Source organism: Chelonia mydas, chromosome 2 (assembly GCF_015237465.2).
Source record: "Chelonia mydas isolate rCheMyd1 chromosome 2, rCheMyd1.pri.v2, whole genome shotgun sequence".
NCBI lineage: Eukaryota > Metazoa > Chordata > Testudines > Cheloniidae > Chelonia > Chelonia mydas.
In genome coordinates this window covers 41730120-41756970 of record NC_057850.1, presented here as the reverse complement: position 1 = coordinate 41756970, position 26851 = coordinate 41730120, and the positions used below count along the sequence as shown (strand labels likewise).

Here is a 26851-nt window from a genome sequence, read left to right as displayed (position 1 = left end):
CCCTCCTCCCTTCGATCACCGCTTGCAGAGGCAATAAAGTCATTGTTGCTTCCCATTCATGCATTCTTTATTCATTCATCACTCAAATAGGGGGATGACTACCAAGGTAGCCCAGGAGGGGTGGTGGAGGAGGGAAGGAAAATGCCACACAGCACTTTAAAAGTTTACAACTTTAAAATTTATTGAATGCCAGCCTTCTTTTTTTTGGGCAATCCTCTGTGGTGGAGTGGCTGGTTGGCCGGTGGCCCCCCCACCGCATTCTTGGGCGTCTGGGTGTGGAGGCTATGGAACTTGGGGAGAGGGTGGTTGGTTACACAGGGGCTGTAGTGGCAGTCTGTGCTCCAGCTGCCTTTGCTGCAGCTCAACCATACACTGGAGCATACTGGTTTGATCCTCCAGCAGCCTCAGCATTGAATCCTGCCTCCTCTCATCACGCTGCCGCCACATTTGAGCTTCAGCCCTCTCTTCAGCCCGCCACCTCTCCTCCCGGCCATTTTGTGCTTTCCTGCACTCTGACATTATTTGCCTCCACGCATTCGTCTGTGCTCTGTCAGTGTGGGAGGACAGCATGAGCTCAGAGAACATTTCATCACGAGTGCGTTTTTTTTTCTTTCTAATCTTCACTAGCCTCTGGGAAGGAGAAGATCCTGTGATAATTGAAACACATGCAGCTGGTGGAGGAAAAAAAAAAGGGACAGCGGTATTTAAAAAGACACATTTTATAAAACAGTGGCTACAGTCTTTCAGGGTAAACCTTGCTGTTAACATTACATACATAGCACATGTGCTTTCGTTACAAGGTTGCATTTTGCCTCCCCCCACCGCGTGGCTACCCCCTCCCCCCTCCCCGTGGCTAACAGCGGGGAACATTTCTGTTCAGCCGCAGGCAAACAGCCCAGCAGGAACAGGCTCCTCTGAGTGTCCCCTGAAGAAAAGCACCCTATTTCAACCAGGTGACCATGAATGATATCTCACTCTCCTGAGGATAACACAGAGAGATAAAGAACGGATGTTGTTTGAACGCCAGCAAACATACACTGCAATGCTTTGTTCTACAGTTATTCCCGAGTACGTGGTACTGGCCTGGAGTGGTAAAGTGTCCTACCATGAAGGATGCAATAAGGCTGCCCTCCCCAGAAACCTTTTGCAAAGGCTTTGGGAGTACATCCAGGAGAGCCGCGAATGCCAGGGCAAATTAATCCTTTCACATGCTTGCTTTTAAACCATGTATAGTATTTTAAAAGGTACACTCACTGGAGGTCCCTTCTCCGCCTGCTGGGTCCAGGAGGCAGCCTTGGGTGGGTTCGGGGCGTACTGGCTCCAGGTCCAGGGTGAGAAACAGTTCCTGGCTGTCGGGAAAACTGGTTTCTCCGCTTGCTTGCTGTGAGCTATCTACAACCTCATCATCATCATCATCTTCATCTTCTTCTTCTTCGTCCCCAAAACCTGCTTCCGTGTTGCCTCCATCTCCATTGAAGGAGTCAAACAACACGGCTGGGGTAGTGGTGCCTGAACCCCCTAAAATGGCATGCAGCTCATCATAGAAGCGGCATGTTTGGGGCTCTGACCCGGAGCGGCCGTTCGCCCCTCTGGTTTTCTGGTAGGCTTGCCTCAGCTCCTTAAGATTCATGCGGCACTGCTTCGGATCCCTGTTATGGCCTCTGTCCTTCATGCCCTGGGAGATTTTGACAAAGGTTTTGGCATTTCGAAAACTGGAACGGAGTTCTGATAGCACGGATTCCTCTCCCCATACAGCGATCAGATCCCGTACCTCCCGTTCAGTCCATGCTGGAGCTCTTTTGCGATTCTGGGACTCCATCATGGTCACCTCTGCTGATGAGCTCTGCATGGTCACCTGCAGCTTGCCACGCTGGCCAAACAGGAAATGAGATTCAAAAGTTCGCAGTTCTTTTCCTGTCTACCTGGCCAGTGCATCTGAGTTGAGAGTGCTGTCCAGAGCGGTCACAATGGAGCACTCTGGGATAGCTCCTGGAGGCCAATACCGTCGAATTGTGTCCACAGTACCCCAAATTCGACCCAGCAAGGCCGATTTAAGCGCTAATCCACTTGTCAGGGGTGGAGTAAGGAAATCGATTTTAAGAGCCCTTGAAGTCGAAATAAAGGGCTTCATCGTGTGGACCGGTGCAGGTTTACATCGATTTAACGCTGCTAAATTCGACCTAAAGTCCTAGTGTAAACCAGGGCATAGAACATGAAGCCTAAACTTCTGATATTTCAAAGTGAATGCTTTTGTTATGGATTTTTATTCTCTTCCCTTTATTTCTCATTTAGTTCAAAACCCTCCAAAGCAGGACAATGTTATCTCTGCTGGGGAGTGATCTGAACAAAACAGAAGTCCTATGCTTTCTTCTTGTCTTTTCCAGAGGTATAAGCAGTAACATTTCTTTCTTCCAAAGCAACAATTGGGGGAAGACAAAGGTCACACTTATATTAGTCAGTGTTTCTCTGTAATACAGCCATTTGACAAAATACAAAATGGGAGACTGAGTGAATGACATTTTTAAATGAGTAACTTTTTATATCCTCTGGTTATAAACTACACCCAGAAAGCAGCTAAATTTGGGAAAGACCAAACCACATGAAGAAACAACTCCTATGTAAAATGCTGAAAAAACCCTATGCTTAGAGCTATGTTCTACCTTGGATTATTTCCACAGGTCTGATGCTAAGATTCATTACAGCAGTCTGTAAGAAGATCCTTGGCTATTGTTCTGTTATCTGTTTCATGCATTGTGTTTCCAATGGAAGCACACATGCTGTACACCAATTCTCTGTCGTTTGTTTTAAATAAAGCACTTTTCCAGACCTGGGGGATTTAGGTATTGCACTGCACTTTACAGATGAGATGAGGTGCTTTACATGGAGATATTAACAAAAAGCTGGGATATATGAAGTATTTTAAGATTGCACATGGATTGGACTGTCACTCTTCAAGAATTACCACTCCAGTCCTCCCCCTTCGAAGAGAACTAAGAATTAGTTTTTTAAATTTAACTATTCCCAAATCTAAAACGACATGAAATGTTGTAACTGTAAATAAAAACATTTATACAAATCAAAATGCAATAACACTATTTTTGTAATTACTGTACCTATATTTCACTTGTGATGAGTTCTTATATCTGCCATTCTAACCAAGGGCACAGACAAGTAGCTAGACTCCTTGAGGAAGAAACTATGAATGGTAGGATTCTTTCATTTGAGTATTCAGGCTTCTAATCACGTCTTCAAGAAGAGGCCACCTGTGCCCCCAGTATTCTAGAATTTTCACTGTTTCTTGTATGTTTGCAGCATATCCCTGCTGGTACTAGCTGGTGCTATTAGCTGATAGTTGCCTCCACCCAGAAATAAGACACCATTTCCACAATGTTTTTAGCTTGCAAGAGGACGAAGTGTACGGTGACCTATGAGAACAGCTGATTCGTACTGTAAATAGATTCCTCCTTCACTCTCCTGAAGATTAAAGTCTTCCTTCTTGCATTCACTCACATTTGGCCTTTTCCCCTTTTTCTCCCCCTCGGTAGCCTCCACTTTCCAGTTACATTGTTAGTCACTGTTGTAATAGCTGGGCCTACTAATTTACCCTAATTGTGAGCTCAATTGTGAAAAGTGAGTGCAAGTTCATAAAATGTCACAATAACCTATAATATAAACGATAATGGGGAAAGGTACAAAAAAAGACAGACTGAATTAGTTCAAATGAAGAGGCCTACTCCTTATAATTCAAGGATTGTATATGAAGATCATGCCTGGTTAACAAGAACAGTGTGAGATGGAAATCAATGAACCAAAACTTGTGTGTTAGAAATTAGGCCTAACTGGTGGACAAAATGAGAGGATGGGCTATTCTGCCCATCACTTCCCTTTCGGAGTCCTCCCAAAAAAACCCCAAACCTAAAAACCTACTTCGGGGGGGGGAGGGGGAAGATGGCTTACTATGAAGCTGGCTGACTGTGAGACATGAGAAAAGGAAGAAGCAAGCTTCACTTTCACGTCAGAGACTAGGGGGTTTATTACAGAAGTGGGTGGGTGAATGTTCTATGGCCTGCAACGTGCAGGAGTTCAGACTAGAGCATCATGATGGCTCCTTCTGATCTTAAAGTCTGAGTCTGCCATCCCACTATTTGCTAGGGCCCCAGGCATTTGTCATTCTGATCCTGAGAGATGTCTTGACCAGACCAGGGCAGAGAGAGGGACCCAGATGACACCACCACATCTACTGGCTCTGGCTGAAACTCAACCACCAACTGGGATATGAGAGTTTATCCCCTCTCACCCATGTGTTCTTTTCCTTCTCCACTTTATTTCTTCTCTCCTTTTTGTTCCTGCCTAACAAAAAGTCTGGCTTAGCTGGCCAAGACTACGTATTTTGCAACACTGTTGTAAGCCTCTGACCAGACAAGCAGCTAAAAGCAATGTCCTAAACAGCCCGATGCTGGTACAAGTTTGCCAGGACTCAGAGCGGTTGATAAGACCGTGTGCTGTGTTTGTGTTTCTCAAGCAGCGAGGTAACAAGTAAAAGTTAGCACCAGAGAAGCTACATCTTCTGTCTTTTTCTCTCCCTTTTTGGGTGCTTGTCTTAAAAACAGGATTGGGCTTGCACAACAGTTGTAGCCCATCTCCGCTAACTTGTCTTTTCCCCAAAAAGGACAGTTCTTACCATCTTTGATATCATCTAAAAGACTGTCACACAAGGGGCTTTTTCCTTTTTAATAATTTAATAACTGTCTCTAAAGAAAAGGGAACAAGGGATGTTGTTAAAATGAGAGCCTGTTTAATTCTTTAAGTTTCAAATGCTTTAACTGTTTTCCCTTCTTTTCTGTATCTTTAATATTAGGTTAAGAGGATTTCTAATGAATTTGCCATAGGCTGAAGCAGGTTGAGGTCTCTGTATACCAAACCTTGTTTTAACAGTGTATAATGTTGGACAGTGACAGGGTCTCATTAGCACCTTTGACTCTTCAGGCCTATTTTTTCCATCTACATTAACACATAATTTTTCCTAGTTTCTGCTTGCTAGCTCTGAAAGCATTGACCGGGGTTCCCTGTTCATTACTGGCTTAGCTTCACTCATAGCCCTAGTCTACACTGGGGTCGGGGATCGATCTAAGTTACGCAACTTCAGCTAGGTGAATAATGTAGCTGAACTTGACGTACTTAGATTGACTTACCGTGGTGTCTTCACCTCAGTGAGTCGACTGCTGCTGCTCCCCCATCGACGCCTCTCATGGTGGTGGGGTACAGGAGTCGACGGGAGAGCGCTCGTGGGTGGATTTATCACATCTAGACTAGACGCAATAAATCGACCCCTGCTGGATCGATCGCTGCCCACCAATCCGGCGGGTAGTGTAGACATACCCATAGAGCTCCCTGACAGGTGTAGCTGAATCTGGAAACGAGAGACCAGTCAGCAAACCCACATCTCCCAGAGCACTACTATTAGGTCAGCTTGAGAGCTGTGTATCTTGCATATCATTATCAGAAACAGAAGTCTTGAATATTTGGTTCCATATAGGAGAGGTGCCTTCCAAATACTGGGTAGCAAAGACTTAGGGGAAGTTCCTCTAAAACAATTTTGAATTAGGCAAACAAAACCAAAGCAACTCATCACTTGTTGAAATGCAGAGCTGACCTGAACTCCCTCTAGAGGAAGAGTGGAAAGTTTCCTTCTCCTAAAGAACTCTTCAATAAATCATGGTCTGATTGTAGGTGTCGTCTTACCCCAATCCCACCTAGCATTCTCTGAGCCTGTAAACCACTCAGCTCATCTGAAGAAAACCCAGGAATACTTACCCCTTAAAAATCCAAGCCGAGGATGGTGAAGCTCTTCATATTGGGTTGTTAGGTAAGCAGAGTTTTCTTGCTAACAGCTGTTTCAGAACTAGTCCATCAACTGATCTCTGCGTTTGCCTATTTTCTGGAACCTGCAATTCTATATTCTCTAAAAGCTGGAACTTTGCCTTGAAATACCAATAGCAGTGAACTTGCAGATGATACACATTCATTACGAGTTTTCTTACGAAATTTTTCTAAGGACCGAATGATCAAATCTACAGCAGGGCCAACCAGCAGAAAACTTACCAAATTTTACTTGCAACCAAAATACCACAGAGACCATTTGGCCAAGGATGTGAAAAGATTGTCTTTAGTAGTTAAATGAAGATAACTATACAGCATCATCAGAAGAGACAAGAAAATTCTCCTTGCTAATAAGGGAATATTTCCATTTATTAGAACCACCTATCCAGAACTTTAGGTTCATGACAATTTTTATAAGATTGGTTAAAAGGATTTCTTAATTACAACCCGCATCGCCCCAAGAAATTAATGACAGTAATTTCCAATCTTTGAGTTGCTTCATTCATCTGCTTACTGCAGATTGCTCCTCATATTTCTCCTGATGTAATTAAAGTATGACAGGTGTTTAAAAACCAGTTATCACTTTGTATACATGAAATTGCATACATCAAATAACTCTGAATGAATCCTTAGAATACTATTTTATTGAATAGTAAAAATATTTTCAGTACAGTGTTTTCATTCCATTTTCTTTTACATCACTGTATGAAATGATCCCATCCCCTTTGCCGAAATTGAACTATAGTCCATTTTTCAATATGATAATTTTCAGTGCTGAAAAAAAACAAGCCATACATAATACTTGTGCATATTTCATATATGCAGATAGTGAAGAAAACAAGGGCTTATAAGCTGCTATGACATTAATATTAAATCAAATCATCTCGCCAACTAACATGATACTGGGAGCTGTTTTAAGGGGGAATTCAATGGGCAAGTCACACTTTTGGAGTGTGTAGTATTTCTGAAATGAAGCTTTTAACTGAAAAACCCAAAGACAAGGAAAGTTGGGATATATCTTGTTGCACTCTTAAATGCGAGCATCTTTGTTAACTGTTGCAGAGCTACAATTTCCCCAACTTATCTTGTAAAATTGAATTGAATATTGTTAAATAATTCAGGTCCATACTGTCCTCTCCCTGCAGTGCAACCAAAAGAGCGAGGAGAGACCAGGCAAAGAAACTAAGTGGTAAACCTCAGAGTCTCCACGGAACGTCTTACTCTGGACAAAGGGCTTTGAGGAAAACAAAGAGTAGTGAGTACTAAGGAGTTTGGATGGGAGTCTCCAAAATCTGCATTCTTGGGGATTTGTGGGTAAAGGAAAGTGAAGCCCTGTGTGGTGACAGCTGGTCTTGTCCTCGTTCTTTTGGCTCTGTACGACTACTCACTACCTGGGCTGCAAACCTTGCCACCCCTGCATAAGGCTACAGGCAGAATGGGAGGAAGAGCATTAGTTCTCATGCGGATAGCCAGTCAGCTCTGAAAGAGTGCCACAGGGCATGGCTGCTCCCCATGTCCATGGAGTCAAAGATCTTGTACAAGACTTCTGCTGGCTCAGGGAGCCCGTACCTAGGGGCTCTTGCTCTTCCCTTTTTCTGTGCCCCATCTGGTTTCACTGGCTTCTTCTCCCTCCAATGGCATGAGGGGAGGAGCACATCAAGCCCACTTATCATTAACACTTCTAATGTCACCTGTAGCTGGCACTCTAGGGAATAGAAGGCCTCCAAGCTGGCTGTTTCCTCTATGAACTCCCTTAATTCATGAGACTGTTATAGTGAGAGGAAAAATGTTCAGTTCTGAATTCAGTGTCACTATCTAGTTCTAGATAAAACATTCAGGTTCCTTTCTGTTCTCAGAAAATGGAGTGGGAAATACATGCTAAAAGGAAGTCAGTTTGACTTGAAAGTCTGTTTTCACACAGGAATGCATACCAAATATGTGAGAAGACTTCATTCTACATGTTTACCACAGACCCAACGAAGCTGCCGGTCTGTTCGGAGGTCAGTTAGTTCACCAATGGATCTCCAACTGCACTGACAAGCATAAGCCCGTGATCCCTTCTTCTTTATCATCTTTGCTCTTAATTTACTGAGTTCAGGCATGTTATTCCTGTCAATCAAATAAGTTCACTTTAGTATCATGTAAGTTCGTTTTTTCTATAAAATAAGCACTTAGCACCATGGGGCCAAATTCTGACATTGGATGTGCATACACTGGGACTGACTTTAGCGGGAGTTGTGTGTGAAGTTGAGAAAAGATCTTAGCCCATGGCATTTTGCTGAAACCAATTCTGCTGAAACCACTCTAACAGACTAGCTTTATAAAGACACCTTATTACATCTGTTTTTTTTGTTTGTTTGTTTGTTTGTTTTTAAAGCAAATTTTTAGCATCCTAGGTGCATTACACTTTAATGAGATCGCTGGACAGCTCTTGCTTCTATAGCAGTCTACATGCATGCAGGAAACTGCCAGTGAGAACAGCAGTGTTACTCCTCTCTAGCTACTCTACGGGCTCCTGGTCCTGTTGCCTACATCGACTTATCTTCTTCCAACCCACAAGCTCTCAAGACTGTTTTTCCTTCTCCTCACCGCCTTCTTCCACTATCATGATATCTGAAGTGAGAAATCACATACAATTTAAGAACTTGTGTAGTGGTTGTGGTCCTTTATCTACTGGAGCCAGAGCAGTTGCTGAGAATCCTCTTCCTTACCTGAAGGAGGACCAGAAGTACACAGCCACCCCAGTAAATGCAGCACTGCTGCCCTCAGAACCAGTTCCCTGTCGGTTAATGGACTGTTGCATTTCCAGGTGCTGTCATTGTAGGAGCTTTGACTACAGTAACTATAAAGTTCCCATGCAATGCTGAATGAGGTTATTTAACAGGCCAGTCTCCTTTTTATATGCAATTTTTAAATCACCTTCATGGTAAGTACTGAGGTTATAGTGCAATAGCATCTCTGGTTTAATTATGAGTTATAGGCTAAATCAGCCATGGGCTGCTCTGAAATGTATACAGGTCACTTTAACTTTTTTGTTACAAAAGCAACACAATGTTCTAGCAAATAAAAATTCAAGAAGGCAAACTATTGGGTCAAAATCCTCCTGTTATATTGTTTTTACTTACATCAGTTGGAAGAAAAGGAACATTTTGTACTGTGATAATGTTGATCCCTTCCGTGGGTGGTTTATGCTGACTGAGGTCTGTGGTGGGGAGGGAGCAAGGGTGAGGTGAGGGGGAAGGGAAACAGCCACTCTCTGCAGCATTGGTTCCCTCCCCCCCCCACGAAAAAAAGTCTGCAAGAAACACTAATGATGTATAATTCTGACTGGGACAGAGCATCTTGCTTTCTCTTCCTCCTCTGCAGTATACAACCCCCAGGGAGACAGGAGCCACAGGGAGAGTCCAGTGCAATAACAGCCATTCCTGCACTCAGGCCAGATGCTAGGTGATGAAACAAGCTTTGGGCCTTGATTCAGAAAAACACTTAAACATATGCTAGACATTAAGTGTGCACTTAAGTCTCATTAACTTTAGTGGGATTTTAACATGTGCTGAAGTGCTGTCTTGAATATAATGCTTTCCTAAGTAAAGGTCTCAGTGTACTGTCACTATTGTTTGCAGGTGTATTGAAACCTGAAGTTTTTGTAGGTTTAGTCCTCTGCTGGTTCTGCAGAGGAGAGAATTCTATCCTCCAAAGTATCAGTCAGAAAGAAATACCAAGTAGACTAATGTAGTATCAGCTCTCCTACTTGGGAATAACCTAGAGGGGTCAATCTGGTCTAGAGAGTGAATCTGAAGTGTGTTGTAAGTATTCATTTAGTTTAGATTCATACAGTATCAGCTATCCTAAGTATCTTAAACTGGTTCACTTGTATCATAAATGAATCCATATGCACAGTGACATTCTGCTGTCAGAAAATAGCATATGCAAGTTAATCACTACGGGGGTCTGTGGTGAAACAGGTCAGGGTAGAAGGCAAAAGGGATCACATTTCATAATACAAACGGATAGACAATAGGGAGAACATGCACCAAATCACAGGTTACTTCTACGCTAGCATCCAGCAGTACAAATGAAGAAGCCAAAGGACCAGTATAAAAGTCAGTTATTTCAAAAAGCAAACGTAAACTTAATGTGTTAACCATGACTGACATTTAGCCTGCTCTTTCCATTAATCCTTCCTTATAGATGGTCAAATACTACACTGATGAGCACAGTAAAAATGTTTCAATAGAAATCTGAGAACTAAACACAGTGGGGTAGATGCTTATTTACTAACTTGCTTGTCCATCCTTTAAATCTCATTTTTACACTATTTATTTAGGAAGGATTAACAGGTTTACAAATGCATGCCAGGGAAATATGAGAAACAAAACAAAAGCTCACTATTGTAATGATTGTTTAAAGAGACATTGCATAGGAATATTGTCATCAGATCTCTCTGTTTAAGAGTTATATTACAGAGTAAGCATTATTACAAGATCTATGACATGTTGTTTAATAGACCAGGCATGTCTAATATTAATATTCAAAAAATTGGACAGGTATGCTGGTTGTGTTTGCAAGTGAATGTAATCAAATATCTGAGACCTGGTCTACACTACATAGTTAGGTCGATGTGAGGCAGCTTACGTCAACCTAATTATGTCAGTGTACACACTATAGCCTTGTCCCTACAGTGTACACACTATAGCCAGGTAGCTAGAGCCTGGCTGCCCCCAGCTCCCAGCCAGGCTGCTGCCCAGAGGCCCCCTGATCAGGGAGCCAAGAAGCCCAGGCAGCTTCTCGCCCCCTGCCATGGGGGGGCTGAGAAGCCCAGGAGGCTGTCCCTTGCTCCCAGCCAGGAGCAGGGAGCCAAGAAGCCTGGGAGTGGGGTGGGGGAGCTGGTTCCCAGTAGGGAATTGAGAGCCCTGGCTTGTGAGGATGCACACCACCAACAGAAGGAGGGTAGTGTGGACATCAGGCTCTGCAGTAATTACTGTGGTGGTTGCAACTCAACCTGACATATGTCAATTTAAGTCTGTAGTGTAGACGTGCCCTAAGTATATTTGTCCTCTGTCTATTCTGCTTGGTATGTAACTGGTTCATTCTCACCTTTAATCCCCTAATTTCCTTTGTTAAATCCAGGTTAGCCTAAATTGCTGAACATCATGTTGAGGATTACACATTTTAATCAAATTAGAAATAGTTGATGACAATGCCTTTCACTTGATTAAATTCTTTATTTTATTCATTCAAAATCTCAGGAACAGAATAACTTGTACATTAAATAATATACATTCTGCCTTTTAGTTCATGAAACTCTCTAGTTACCAAAGAATCATATCAAAAACTTATCAATGCAGAGTATTTTTAATAATTTGCATTAATAAAAAAACCAAGGATCTCTCTATCGATTCTTAGGATCAGAGAGAACACAAAGGACGTTCTAACATAACAAGAAAGAGACTATTAATAACAAGATGACTTACTAATGTGTTGTTATTATAAGGTGTTAGTGTTCTTTACAAGCTACAATACACCCTGGTGTTCACACAAACAATGTGAACATCCAATTAACCTGATCAATATATTTTAAGAGAACAAAGTTTTGATCAAAACAGATTTTATCAAAATAAATGGAATGCACTGTATTTAAATTCCATGTATAAATCAGGAATAAACCTCTTATTTGTAATTACAATCCAATCTAGTGAGGTCTTCAGGAAAGATTTTAGAGAAATTACAAGTCAAAGTGGCTAAAGGACAAATTCAGGGACTTCAAATCCCCATTGGGATGGGGGAGAGGGAGAAATACCACAATTTAACAAAAAAAAAATTTTTTTTTTTTTTAAAGTGATTGGTCCAAGGTTTTTTTCCCATGGAAAACCTTGCATTCAGTCAAGCTTCTACATTTTTAAAACAAAGGCTTTTAAAGTGCTTGAGTCTCACTGAACAGCTTATATACATAGCCTGAGCACGGTACTTAACAGTGGAGAGAAAAAAACCTGACAGAAGCAATAAGTCTGTCACCCAAAACATGGTGGCAAATATACATAAGGACAGTCATATTTTTACTTTATTCATGAATGAGACATACTGCAATAGAACACAAGAGGCCAAATTCATCACTAGTGAAAGTGACACTGATTTACATGGAATATAACCTGATTATGCCAGCAATAAATATGGTTCTTTATCTATTAAAATGTATATTTTTGATAAGCATAGTACCCCAAATACTAACTTCAAGTCTACCTGAGGCATACCTGAAAAAGAGGTAATCACATGACTTATCCCACTGGTAGTCATTGTAATGAGACACATGGAAGTCACAGGCAGTACAACGTAGCTGATCACATGTTCTGTTCAAAGTAAAATAATCAAATATCAGTGATTTATTACAAAGATATATTAAGATTTCAAAATCAAGTGCTCAAAAGTTACAAAATTCCAGAACTAAGGTGCCCTCTCACACACAGACATTCTACATGCTTTAATTACATGAGCCCATACCATACTTTCCACTGCCTCATTCAGTGCATTCAGACTTGCTGGGGTCTGGGGCCAAAGTCGAAGACTGAGTCCCACTGCCCTCGGTGGCAGGGCTCAGGTTACAGCCCCGCCAGGGCTGAAGACCTTGCAGTTCAGCTTTAGCCCCCCTGCCCAGGGCAGTGGGGCTCAGGCAGGCTCAGGCTTCAGTCCCCGGCTCCTGGGGTCTTGTAGTAATTTTAGTTGTCAGAAGGGGATCGCGATGCAATGAAGTTTGAGAACCCTTGGGCTAGATTGTCAATTCTTCCTGATGAAAAATACGGAAGACTACATTTAGGCTACTAGATTGTAGAGCTATGCTAGTGCAGTGCAGTAGCATAATATGCAGCACAGGGCTCAAAAGCAACTGAACTGTTACAGATACACTGTTAAAGGTCACACTGGAAAAGGCCACTGAGGAAGACTGCTTCCCCTGCACAGTAAGGCGCAATACTCCACAATTCCTCTCTCTAAGCAAGTTTGAGTGGCTGCATGGCTTGTGTAACCACAACTAAGTAGTTCCATTAAACAAAACTGCCTTTTGAGGTGAGGGGTGTAAAGGTCACATACACAGCTGAAGCTGGTGGGCACCAAAGTGGCTTTACAGGGAAAGATTCGGTCTCCCACATAAAATCCCTGTGCAAATCCTTAGCATAGGAGTCAAGATCTGGCCCATAATTCTGGTTCTGAAGACACTGTTTGTTATAAGCACTTTAAAAACACGATTTAGAAGAAAATTCCCTTTGGGCTGAAATTTCTTGTGACTTGCTGTAAGTTGATGGGTTATTTAATTATTTTAAATGTTACCTGCAAAGGAAAAATGTTGCTTTGCATGCTTTTTCCTTCCTTAAAATGTCTAAAGATGGTCTGAAACTTGAACTGATTTTTTTTTTTAATTAAAAATCCAAGTCCGGCCTCAGCTGGATAACTATGACCGCAGAACTAATGAAATGGTGATACCATAAGAGCCGGGGACACCCTACTTTTATAAAAAGGGCCATAGAATTTTTAGTGTCAATATTGAGCAGATAAGCTCTCAAGAGGTCTCTAAAACACACTCATGAAATAAACCACATGTAATAGAGCAGTATCTTTCAGATTTCCTACCTCTGCGAAATATTTGTTCCTATACCACGTGGTGCAGAGCTTCCGCCAAGATACACTGGACAACAGCTATATGAATTCAACAGAGAAATGTAAGATTAGTTAAAGTCATTTGGGAAAAGTAGCATAATAATAACCTAAGTTGATTTGACCTAGTCTGTCATGCTCCAATGAGCGCATGTACCTTTTCAGCAAGTCCATTATTTTCATTAGAATTGTAAAGCACAGTAATTATAAAATAAGTGTTATTTTATTGGACTTATGCTGAACATCCAGGAGCATATAAGAGTTAAAAGTTTTTCAATGTGTGCATAAGCAAGAGTCACAGAAACACTCTACTATGGGCAACGTGTTCACCAAATAGTACAGGGACTTAAAATAAATACAGAAAAGTAAAACAGAACATTAATTTTGAACTGTTAATGCTTTTTCATGTGGCAGAAGATTATTTACAACTGCAGTAATCTTTAGTACTTTAATTTAGCATTATAGACAACATTCCTTATACTGATAGACTCAAGGAGCTCAATCTGTTTATCCTAACAAAGAGAAGCCTAAGGGGAGATTTGATCACAGGCTAAAAGTACCTACATGGGGAACACATATTTGATAATGAGCTCTTCAATCTAGCAGACAAAAGTATAACAATCTCCAATGTCTGGAAGCTGAAGCTAGACAAATTCAGAATGGAAATAAGGTGTAAGTTTTTAATGGTAATTAACCATTGGAATAATTTACCGAGGGTTGTGATGGTTTCCCCATTAGGGGCAATTTTTAAATCAAGATTGGATTTTTTTAAACATTCAAAAAGGAATTATGTTGGGGGAGGTTCTATGGCCTGTGTTATACAGGAGGTCAGATCAGATGATCACAATGGTCTCTTCTGGCCTTGGAATCTATGAATCTATTAAATGAATGAAAAACTTCCTTTGCTCTTTGGAGTCACAAAACGCTGAATTATTTGTCCTTTCTCCTACGAAAGCTCCCCTAAATACTTAGTTGCTTTGTAATTCAGTGTCATCATAGTTTAAATAGTAGACATTACTAGACTGATTATAGAATTTACACACTTATGTATTCAGGTCAGCACTCTTCACTTACCTTTTACCATGAGCCTGAATGGAAGCACTATTTCTTTCAGATGTGGGACTTGCAGATTTATATGTCAGTTTCTATTTCAAAAGAGAGAGAGAACCAGGCAGCATTACAGCAACATACACAGCCATTCAGTTTTGCTTAAGAAGCAAGGGCCAGAAATCTCTCTGATGGAAACTGGAATGAGGGTAGAAAAACTGCAAGTTGCCCATCACGGTGATTTGGCTCTTCTCAAAAGGCATCACAATTTTAGCAGATCCACCCATGGGTAGACAGGGAACCAGGTTCATAACACACCTAAACTCACCCAATTTCCTCCCCAAATGCAGATTCACCCACTCTGCAGAGGGCTCTGTGAGAACCCCATGCAATGGAGGCAGCAGATTCCGCCCCTCTCCATACAAATATATTTGGGTGTTGGGGGGCAGATGGGAATAATGATCTGGCCCAGGATAGTAATCAAATAACTTGAACTCTAAATGTACATCTTTCAAATTTATCCAACTGGAATTGTGGGTGCTCAGCACCTTTTTTTTTTAAAAAAACCACATTCTAGGTGTCTCACGTGTGGCACTGAAAATTAGTAGACACACTTAAAAATTGAAGCCTAAGTGACTTGCCCAAAGTCATACAGTAAATGCATAGCTAGGAATTTAACTCTGATTCCCAGTTCTGTATGCTAACCACCAGACAATGCTTCCATGAAACACTAACACACCAGACTGCAACTTCAGTTAATAAAATGGTGGAAGGATGTAGACTGAAGAAGAGAAAGCTTCTATTTAGACAAATATCTTGGTAATGACAGAAAAAGAAATTGGAAAGTACAAGACCATTTAATTGAAAGTTTTGAAGTTTTCCCTAATAGCAGCTCATCTAGAGTTTATCCACTTGAGTTATGGGATATTCTGATATTGGGCTTATAACCCAGGGACTTCTTGGTGCCAAATGGCAGAAGGCACAGGAGGTGCATAGGGTTTTACAGGGATCCCCTGGGTTGGATATAAGCATAACAGTTCACCAAAGGGTGACATGTGAGGTCTCTACCAAGAGCCAGTAGCCCATTGGTCACTGTCATCATTGCAAAAAGTATGTGCGGATAATATTTAAGGAGTTATGTATCTATTCTAAAATTTATGTTGTTAAGATCTTGGAGTTAAGGACGGTCACCAGGAGGTGAAACACCTCAAAAATTTTCCTTTCAGACAGGAGGCAGCAGATACCTATCATCCTTGGCTAGTCATTTGTGTATGGTATGGCTCACAATGTAGGCCTATTTGCATACTAAGCCACAGGCAAAAAAAGAGATTTTGAAATCTACAAGAGAGGAAATTCACAGGACGAAACAATGAGCAGGGGTGCCCTGTCTACGAATAAAGACAAAGGATGGGAGTGATATATCTGGGGGGTGAGGGCATGAGGACAGCATGCTTATCTCATGAAAGGAGTATCACAGCTAAGCTGGCTAAAAAGTGCTGCAAGGATTTTGGGTGAGCCAAACTCTACAAGACATGAGAGTACCTTGGTAAATAAGTCTAGGCTCAAGAATGCATTATAACTTTATTTTCTATGTAAACATTTTTTTCCAGTACTATTTCTTGCTATTACTTGAATCTGTGCTTTGTTAAATAAACTTATGTTTGCAGTGAAATCAAGTATATCGAAAGGCTGTGTATTGAGTGGAGAGGTGATACGAGATAGAACTGGTAAGCTGATGAGTACTGTTTCTTTGGAAGCAGTGAATCTGTGAATACTGCCAATACCAGTGGACCAGGTGCTGAACACTCCAGGAAGATGCCTGGAGAGCTCAAAGGTTGGACTGTATCTATCACTAACCTGTAGAGTAACAGTGGGGCCTGTAAGGCCTAGAGGGGAGTGCTTGTGTTGCCTCTGGCTGGAGGAGTTGGGGATTACCATGGCAGGCATAGATATGGCAGGTGATAGCGAGGTGCCTCACAACCCTGGGTATCCCTAGGCAATGTGTCAGGGCTCCCTCAATCTCTCCTGCTAAAGAAAGAAAGAGAGAGAGAGAGAGAGAATGACTGTGTAGCCTGGTGGTTAGGGCACTCACCTGCGAGGTGGGAGACTAAGGTCCAGTTCCCCTGCTCCAATGACTCTTTTACTACTTATTCATAATGGAACAGCTTCAACTGGAAAACTGGGGGAGCCCCACACCAGAATATCCCATAACTCAGTAGTTAGAGCATTTTTCTGGCAGGTTGGAGATGCCGGTTAAAATCCTTCCTCCCCCTTTAGCAAAGAGGGGAATTGAACCTGGATCTCCCACATCCCTGGCAAGTGCTCCAACCTCTGTGCTAAAAATTATAAACACCATCACTTTCTCCTCTTCCCGCCATTTTCTGTGGAACCTAAGTTACTTGACTCCAGGAGGTGGGTTCCTGATCATGGATTGTTAGCAGAGATAGGTGCCTATCTCTGTCAGAGCGGTAGGGTTTAGGACACACACCTCTCCTTAGAATTTCCCATGGGCTAGCATTTCCAGCTCCCTGACTAGCACGTTGGCTTCTGTGATTACATTCCAAGGCGCTTCTATCTCCACAGTCATTGTATAGGGAACCCAGGTACCTAACTCAGGCTTTGTGAATTGCAGTGTTGATTCTGTGTCTTTCTAGATGCCTAAAAGTTAGGCACCACGATGCTGAGCATTGCAATGCCTAAATCCCTTTCTGGATCCGGGCCTTAGCTTCCATAATTTCTTGTCCATGCTGCACCACTTATTGAGGAAGAGAGTCTGGTTCTCAGGCTCTCTGAAACTCCACACAGTTCACATATCCTGAGCTCCCAAGTTCACTAAACCCATCTACTCTCTCACAATTAAAAAACAAACAAACAAAAACCTCCCTGAAACTCCCTTTTCTGAAAACTTTCTAACTGAACCCCTTCATGCAGCATTTTTCAGAACTCTACTTACCACAGTTTTTTTGGAAAAGCTGCTTTCATCAATGATATCTTTAATTATGTCATCTATACTCTCTTCATCAACGACAGCCTTTGTTAGTATTTTAGCTGATCTGAGAAATGTAGAGGAAAATCCATCATTGTGTAAAATGAGCAGGTAAAGTAGTTTCAAGCGTTTCAACCATACCTACCTAGTTTCAAGAAACATTTAAAAAACATTCAGCTATTTTCCCTCTAACATATCTTTACTACCTAAGGCATGAAATATTAGTGGCATAAGAGCACAGGAAAATTAGAGATCAGCCTGAACATTTGCACATACTACTAAATTGTCAATGCAATTTAGAGTACACAAATCTGCTTATGATTCCTGACTCTTTTCAGACAGATCAAATTACAAGTAATTTCTGAAGCACAATTTTAATTTGTGTTTCAAAATTTTGATACACAACACTGCATGATTTTACAGACTTTTTTATAGTATAATAGATAGCTACATATGGAACCATTCATGACAGCTTTGGTGTTCACTGAATGTCCTTGCTTATATATACTTGAGACAATCCCTTAACATTCAATGCTAAATTCATACCTTGTGTAAACCAGTTCAACTTGCTGTTGAAGACATGGATCTGTGACTGTTTAAATCATGTCTGAATTTGGCTTTAAATTAACACAAATTAAAAAATACAACTATAAAACTTTAATCCTGCATCATACACAAGTGCTAAATAATGGCTTTAAAACCTAATTATTGTAATCGCCTGACAAAACCTACAATATGAAAGACCCTTAAGAGTATAAATTGAGATGGAAAAAGCATAGAATAGTTCAGAGTAGTTATGGTACTGTATTTCAGGAAATATAGAATACAGTAATAAGAATCTTAACATTAAACCCACTAAAATCGGCTTAGATTTGTGAATATTTCTATTTAAGGGCTTAAATGATCAATTACAATATTACAGTTTAGCAATTACAGAAAAATAAGGGTCAAATGATCAATTAGAGAAAATTTTTACATCTCTTATCTCCACCATGGTTGCCTCTAGGTTTGCATTTAACACCAGTGGTTGCCTCTCTCTCTCTGAGAAACAAACACCAACTAACAATCCTAGGTTTAAATGACAATTTGGGAGGTAAGGATGGTGGAGATGAGAGATTAAAAATGCCTATGTTGTTCTGAAGAAACTGAATGAGCTATTTATAGACTCAATAACATTCAGCCTTGGGTTTTTTTGGAATGATATGAGTGATTTCAACATTCTGCATACTGTAGAATAAGCTAGTGTTTAACCACTAAAAGTCAGGTTACATACTTCATGTAGACAGTACATACTTCACTGTACATTACAAAATAGCATAGGAAACTTTTTATATATCTTGCTAATAAATATTGCACTGCTGTAGTTCATATTCATGTTTGCACAGAATGTTTGTTTATTTTACTAATCAAAATTAGGTGACTGATTTTTGTACAGTTTATAGGTTAGTTAATTTTCAAGTATGGTATCTTCATAGAATCATAGAATATCAGGGTTGGAAGGGACCTCAGGAAGTCATCTAATCCCAACCCCCTGCTCAAAGCAAGACCAATCCCCAATTTGTGGCCCAGATCCCTAAATGGCCCCCTCAAGGATTGAACTCACAACCCTCAGTTTAGCAGGCCAATGCTCAGACCACTGAACTATCCCTCCAACTTGCTAGTCCACTATTAATAATCAATAATCAAATAACATTTGTTTACCACAATGCACTGGCCTTGAGTGACACCCTTAGCCTTTGGTTCAACTGCAACTTCCAAATAAGATACCACTATCTTTACTAGTGGTTAGCATTACACTCCAACTTATGTGTTAAGACAGTAGAGTAGCAGCCATGTTAGTCTGTATCTGCAAAAAAGAAAAGGAGTACTTGTGGCACCTCAGAGACTAACAAATTTACTTGAGCATAAGCTTTCATGAGCTACATGCATCCGATGAAGTGAGCTGTAGCTCACGAAAGCTTATGCTCAAATAAATTTGTTAGTCTCTAAGGAGCACAAGTACTCCTTTTCATATGTGTTAAGGGTGGGCACCAGAGTACGTGCAAAATCATTGAATGGAGTATTTTTAGTCCTGGTACTTTTACAGGCGAATTGAAGCTTGTCTTGGCCTCTTCTGACCCTGTGAAAGGGGGTTGGGTTGGGGAAGAGGGATGGGGTGCAGGGGAGCGATGGGCTCTGGGCTGGGGGGGGACAGAAATGAGGGGTTCAGGGTGCAGGAGACACCTCTGGGCTGGGGCAGGAGGCTGGGGTGTGTGCAGGGTGAGGGCTTCGGCTGGGGATGCAGGCTCTGAGGTGGGGCCGGGGATTAGGGGTTTGGGATGAGGGGTTTGGGGTGCAGGAGGCGGCTCCAGATTGTGTCAGGGGGTTGGAGTGCGGGAGAGGATGTGGGCTTCTGGGAGGGAGTTTGGGGTGCGGGAAGGGGATCCAGGCTGGGGCAGAGGGTTGGGGTACAGGATGGGGTGCGGGGTCCCGGCAGTGCTTACCGCGGCTCCCAGGAAGTGGCCGTCAGGTCCCTGCGGCCCCTAGGTGCATGGATGGCCAAGGGGGCTCTGGATGCTGCCCACGGGCCCACAGGTGCCACCCCAGCAGCTCCCATTGGTTGTGGTTCCCGGCTAATGGGAGCTGCGGAGCCAGCTCTTGGGGGCAGGGGCTGCGCGCAGAGCTTCCCTGGCTGCCTATGCACCTAGGGGCTGCAGGGACCTGGCAGCCACATCCAGGAGCCGCAGGTAGCCTGCCTTAGCCCTGGGCTCCCACTGTGCTGTTGACCGGACTTTAACGCCCCTGTCGGCAGTGCTGACTTGAGCTACCTGGTCCCTTTTCGACCGGGCATTCCGGTAGAAAACCAGACACGTGGCAACCCTACCCAGGAGGAACAGAGGTGAGGTTGGTGGGGAATGGGGGGAATGAAACAGACAGATATGGGGGCTAGGCAGATGGGGTTGAAGTGATGGGGTGAGTGTGAGGGGGGCTGGGAGACAGGCCAGGCAAATGCAGGTGCATGACTGATTTAGAAGTTGAGGGTAGAATTAATTGCTGGGTAGGGGACAGGCATGAGTGGGTGACAACTACTACAGTTGGGCCAAAATCACTGTACCCAATGAATTTGGGGGAGGAGACAACACTACTTGTCACCTACACACACTGTGAATGGGCTGGGCAAGTTCAAAAATCAAAAGACAAACCAAAAATCATGATATAATTTTTTCCTCATGATTTTGGACCTATTTCATGATGTTTCATAATGTGGGGATGTCAATACCACATTTGTTGCATTCCAGTGACTAGTGCACTGATACTGCTGTTTAGCTAATTTTAAATCAAACTACACTCAGTTTTCTCAGCAGAGAGCATTACAAAAGTGTGTATGACAGACACTCTAAAATCTGATTTACACTTCTTGTTTTATAAACCACATTAGTTACTGCAGAATCTACTATTATTCAGGTTCAGCTGGCTGCAAAATTATCTCTTTTGAGACACCAACAGAATGAAAGCCAATGTTAAAACTGGCCACATAATTTCTAACTTGCTTTAGTTTAATGTTCAGAAAAACTTTCAGTATGTGAACAACAATCGTTGCCTAATCTAGTTTTTCTGACATTAAATTCTCTCACTGTGACTTCACAGCCACATGCTGACAACAGAGCACCAAAGCCAGCAAGCCGCTCCGCCATGGATGCAGACAAGAGGCAGCAGAGATAAGGGCCATCTCCGGAGCCTGTCATCAAACTCCAAAACGTGGGCATCACTAGCCCAGAGTGAACGGGACACCTGCCAACAGCCGATGGCGAAGCGTGTCCTCAGCCCTCCTTTCAGTTTCTGATCTCCCTTCTTCTTCAAGCCGATCCCTGACAAACCCAACTTGGCAAAGTTGGTTTTTAAGAGGCACTTCAGCCACGGGCACGCGGAGGGGCTTCCGTCAGGGCCTACAAAGCCCAGGGCCAGAGCGTGACCCCAGGGCACACGCAGCAGAGCCTGGGCCAAGATGGCCAGGTGACAGGGAGCAAAGGGATTGGGGGAAGAGGGAGGGAGCCCAGGCCAGAGACTAGAGAGGCCCGAGAGAGTGAGCCAGGAACTGGAGTGTGTGTGGGCGAGGGACCGAGAGCCCAGCGACTGCAGGCCACAGGGAGCCCCCAGGAACGTGGCGGGAGCAGGAAAGAGACAAGCAGCGCCCGCGGCTACAGGGCACGCGCGGCGCCCCGCGGGAAGGGGGAGGCTGCCCGGGACGCGGGCACGCGCGGCGCCCCGGGGGGAAGGGGGAGGCTGCCGGGCACGCGCGGCGCCCCGGGGGGAAGGGGGAGGCTGCCGGGCACGCGCGGCGCCCCGGGGGAGGCTGCCGGGGACACACACGACGCCCAAGGCAGGGACGGAGCCCTGGGCCTGGACGGCGGGGCCGGGAGACCGCACCGGGCTCTCCCGAGCGTGGCGCACCCACGTCCGCCGCTAACCTGTCCCGCTCCCCGACCGCCTCCTCGCCTCCGCCGCGGTCCCGCTTCCCGGCCGCCCCCAGCGCCTGTAGGCGGCAGAACTTGGTCTCCACTTCGTCTAACAGCGCGTCCAGATCGTCCGCCATCGCCGCGCCGTCGGCGGTTGCCAGGGAGCCCGCGGGCACGCGCGCCACGGTGGGAGGAGGGCAGGGGCCGCGCGCGCCTCCGCGGAAAGGCTTCGCGCTTCGGGGGTATGGGTGCCGTCCCTCCTCTCCAGCAAACTAATAAAACATGCCTTGACCTCCCCCGCGTCACCCGCACAAACAGGGACGGCTATAGGGGCCCCGCCAAAAATTATTGCCGGCGGCTCGTAGTCGGCAGGATTCGAACCTGCGCGGGGAGACCCCAATGGATTTCTAGTCCATCGCCTTAACCACTCGGCCACGACTACGGATGATGAAAAAGGCTGGTGCAGCATTATAAGAAGCATAATTAATACCTGCCTCAGCTCTTTCCTGCAACGACTGAACTCGTTTTAGTTTTTGGATCACTTTGCTCCATTGCGACAGGCTTTTAAAAGAACTATATTGTGTATGGTCTGTAACGTAATTGTTATTTCATTCATTTATTTGTTAATCAGTGGTCCCTGCAGGTTCAGCACTATCACTGCCAGATTATTAACTATGGGCATGACCCACAAAAGCCTGTCTTTGCAGCTAGTCACATTTTTGCCCCCCCACAAGGCTGCTTGCACCCACAGAGGGTTTTTTCGCAGCTGCGCCCATCACATGTACATTTTTGCTACCTGCAAAGCTGTTTCCACCTACATAGATATCTTTGCAGCTGCACCTGTCATGCCCATATTTTTACATTCACAAGCCCCATTTGTGCATACAAAGGTGGTTTTTTTCGTAAGTGCACTTGTCACACTGGATCCAGTGCTCTCTACGGGGGACAGGACTACAAAATCCACCCCCACCCAGGACAGCCTAAGGAGGTGGCAGTTGTAGGCTCTGCCTGGCAGTCCCCAGGCTAGTTCATTGAGGGAAGAATAGTGTATGAGGACTGCAGGTCTCCCTTTCCCTGGAGATGGCCATTGGCTAAAGCATGTGGGGGCGAGGAAAGTGGACCCAGTGAGGTACATCTGGACAGGCAGCGGTGCTGGATCTAGGGTTGCCAACTTTCTAATCTCACCAAACCGAATGCCCTTGCCCCGCTCCTTTCCCCAGGTCCTGCCCCTGCCCCGCCACTTCTCTGAGGCCCCTACCCCCACTCACTCCATCCCCCCTTCCTCTGTCGCTCGCTTTCCCCCACCCACTTTCACGGGGGAAGAGGGTTAGCGTGCGGGAGGGGGTGTGGGCTCCAGCTGGGGGTGTGGGGTGGGGCTGGGGATGAAGGGTTTGGGGTGCAGGAGGGCTCAGCGCTGGGGCAGGTGTTTGCGGTGCAGGAGAGGGTGCAGGCTCTGGAAGGGAGTTTGGGTGCAGGAGGGGGCTCGGGGCTAGGGTTGGGGTGCAGGAGGGGTGCGGAGTGCCGGATGCAGGCTCCAGGAAGGAGTTTGGGTGCAGAAGGGGGCTGGGGTTGGGGTGTGGGAGAGTTTCAGGGTGCGGGCTCCAACCGGACAGCGCTTACCTCAGGTGGCTCCTGGTCCGCAGGGCTAAGGCAGGCTCCCTGGCTCCTGGAAGCAACTGGCATGTCTGGCTCCTAGTCCAGCATTGCTCAAATGAGGCCACTGTGGCTGCATGCAGCCACCAGGGGGTTTTCTTGTGGCCACAACCTCCTGGGCTATGATTAGGGGAGGGAGCAAAGCAGCAGCCCTTCCCCCTCCCTCTTGCTCCTGGATGCACTGCCTTCGTGTTGATTGCTGGGCTGCCACCAGAGGTTGGACCCTCCCCCCTCTGGAAACACCTGGGGCACAACGCTGGAGGAGCAGGCACCTGGTGAGTTCCCCACTTTCTCAGAGGTGGTGGGGCTCAGGCTTTGGGCTTCAGCCCTGGGGTGGCGGGCCTGGCTCTGGTTGTGGGGCTTCTGGCTCCAGTCCTGGGCTCTAATGCGCAGTGGCAGGCCCCAGGGCCAGGCTCCAGCCATGCACCTTCAGGCTCCGTCTGCCCGCTGCCTCCCCTGACCCCCGCATCCAGAGTTTAATTTGTCCCCAGGCTTGCCGGGCCTGAGTAAGCCTGCTGTGAATAGTGATACTTGTATGTTTGTTAATATCACTTTTGAGAACAGACTCCTGCCACCAGGGATACTGCCAGTGCACAGCTCCCCCTATCCTCATGACTAGACAATTATCTACCGGCTACCATGACTTTGGGGATGGGGAGGCTGAAGCAGCATAGGGATCCAGGGGAGCAGGACAGCAAGAGTGTGATAGCTGCAGAGTTGTGCCAGCTGGGAGAACAGCAGGCCAAAATGGAAGGCCAGTCAATTCCATTTAATTGACAAGCCATTAAAGGGGGCCAGAGACCCACATTGAATAATCCTGGGTTTATATGAGGAAAACAGGAGCTCTGTATGGTATGGGAACATGATGAGGAAAGTAATAAAAGAGCACGAGAGGGCTTCCTTCTTGGGGAGATGCTTTCCCTCCTTCTGGGTGAATCCTTCCTTCTGCCAAATAGGATAGAGCTACAGCTACCATCTGCAGCTGCTTAACTGGTATGTGCCCTTTTGTATTTCAGGCTGAGAACGGGCACTTCATTCCACATACTGCTGTTAGCAGGTATCCAAGGTAGAACAACTGGTGGTGGAGGACTCGGAAATGGGCTTTCTGGGAAAGTAGGCAGGGAGAGCACGTGTGAAAGGCTCCCCCTGAGAATCCCACTTAGCTTCAACTCAGCTAGGGTCCCAAACCCAACCTGCTGAGTCCTGGTGTGCTGCCTCACTAGAGATGAAGGATTCCACAAGGAAGAGAAAATTCCATCCTGGGAGAGTCTGTCAGTTAGATAACTGTAAGGGTGGGGAGGAATAAAGTCTCTCCAGGGGCAGGCATGAAATTGTCTTTGGGGCACAGTGGAGAGGCTTGGAACTGTTGCTGCATCCACACTGCCTTAAACCCCTTTCCCCAGCTTGTTCCCAGTACACAGCAGGTCTTCTGCAAAAACAGGTGCTGGAAGTGCTATGCGACCTGTTCTGTAAAGAGCCTCTTAAAGCCTCCTCCTGGTCTGTGTAAGCCCCCCTTTTCCACAGCACGCGTATTTAGCTGACTTTCTTCAGTGGGAGGTTGGAAGGGAATGGTTTATTGAAGAAAAAAATAAAACTCCCTGCTGCTGAGAGAAGCTTTAATCTATTCACTGTATCCCCACTCCCTTTGTTAGTGGTGTGATTTTCTGGCCCTCTTACCTCTCCCTTTCCACCTACCTGGTCTTTAGGAAATGAGTTTATATCCCCCATCTCTCTTTCCATAGTACAATCTGTTGCCTCCTTTTAGAGATTTCAGGCTGGAAGTGGACATTCCTGTTTGTTTTACCCTTGCCTTATTGCTTAGGATTTCGGGGTCCACCCCAACATTTTACACAATAGTAGCCATCTCACCTTGGTCACAGGATAGCATGGTGTGATTGGGACATGGGGAAAGCTCACGGGTGTGATCTCATTACAAAGCTAAATGGTACTAGGCCAACTCAGTGCTTGAATGGGAGATCATCATCTTCATGAAGGTAATCATTTAATCGTCCATGTGGGTGGTCAGCTCCCGAGACATTCATTGTTTTGTTGTGTGCACCCAAGTGATGTGCTAGGGAGTGAGGGAGAGCGTTTGGCCTAAACACACATTTTTGCTTCCCGGGGTGCATGCCCCCAACTAGTTCTCATTCACTCACTCTCATCTGCAAAACATGGCATCCTCAAAACATGGCATTTGACAGAGAAAGAAATATGACCAGCAGGTGAGCACCAATTATTATAATTACAAACTTTTAGAATTAAATTCCTTTTATAGTTATGAACAAAAGCAGGAAGATTAAAATATAAATTGCATCTTTGTGGCTATAATTTCTGCCCATGGTGCTTTAGAGCAGTATGACTGAATAGCTTTTGCGGTATGTCTCCATTTAGAGGCAAAATGAATCATATAAAATGACTAGTATAGTTCAGTATTTTATACATTGATCCTTTTAAACTAAAAAAAGTGAGCTTTTTACATGTTGCAATTTTGAGAAAATGGTCCATTTTTGCTAAAAACCTGTTTTTTGCTAAAAAGCCCGATTGCTTTAAAAAACAGCTATGTTTTTGAGTGAAAATCTCAGCATTTTGAAAACACATGGCCAGATTCATAACCTTTCTCTGGCCATGTTACCATGGTCCACTAGTGCAAAATGGTAGTATACTCCGCTGAGTAGGGGAATCTTCTGGTGGTACATAGCCACCACTGCAGTTCCTATGTCAACCCCCTCCTTGTATTTGCTATAAGAGGTGTGGCTGTGACCCCACAGCAGCCACCTGTTCCCCTGATGCTGACATAGACTTTGTGGCTTACTCTGGGCACCAGGCCAATGCCTAGCAGCTCCAGGATTGACGACTGTAATGGAGGCTTAAAAATGTGATTCTAAAACCATACAAAGTAGTTAATTACTGGAATAAATTGCCTAGGAGGGTTGTGGAATCTCCATCATTGGAGATTTTTAAGAGCAGGTTAGACAAACACCTGTCAGGGATGGTTCTGCCATGAGTGCAGGGGACTGGACTAGATGACCTCTCGAGGTCCCTTCCACTCCTATGATTCTATGAAATTGGTAGACATAATCTGGGAGAATTTATAAGTAATATCAGGTAGTTAATACAATTTTAGAAATTGGTAAATTTTGAATTGATGCTACCCCTGTAAATACATGTCATTTATTTATTTTTAAATAGTTTTTAGAAGATATCT

At 44.4% G+C, this 26851-nt stretch overlaps 1 protein-coding gene and 1 non-coding gene across 5 annotated transcripts; both read right to left on the bottom strand.

Annotated features, from left to right (window-relative positions):
• Nucleotides 1-652: 652 nt before the first annotated feature.
• On the bottom strand, nt 653-22230 carry CFAP418 (cilia and flagella associated protein 418). 4 transcript variants are annotated; one of them, XM_037892249.2, is made up of 7 exons: nt 22006-22230; nt 17525-17624; nt 14599-14669; nt 13501-13566; nt 12132-12227; nt 7812-7989; nt 653-671 (listed from the first exon to the last, which is right to left on the bottom strand). In XM_037892249.2, the coding sequence occupies exons 1-6, from the start codon at nt 22128-22130 to the stop codon at nt 7830-7832; spliced, it is 618 nt and encodes a 205-aa protein (XP_037748177.1). In that variant the 5' UTR covers nt 22131-22230; the 3' UTR covers nt 653-671; nt 7812-7829. The 4 variants fall into 4 exon arrangements, with proteins under 4 accessions (XP_037748177.1, XP_037748176.1, XP_037748174.1 ...); XM_037892248.2 differs by lacking the exon at nt 653-671 and adding an exon at nt 3011-5410 and having other exon boundaries at nt 22006-22229; XM_037892247.2 differs by lacking the exon at nt 653-671 and adding an exon at nt 6503-6654 and having other exon boundaries at nt 22006-22229.
• Nucleotides 22231-22353: 123 nt separating this feature from the next.
• TRNAS-AGA lies at nt 22354-22435 on the bottom strand. The gene has a single exon. It is a non-coding gene; the product is annotated as a tRNA-Ser (tRNA).
• Between the last annotated feature and the right edge of the window lie 4416 nt (nt 22436-26851).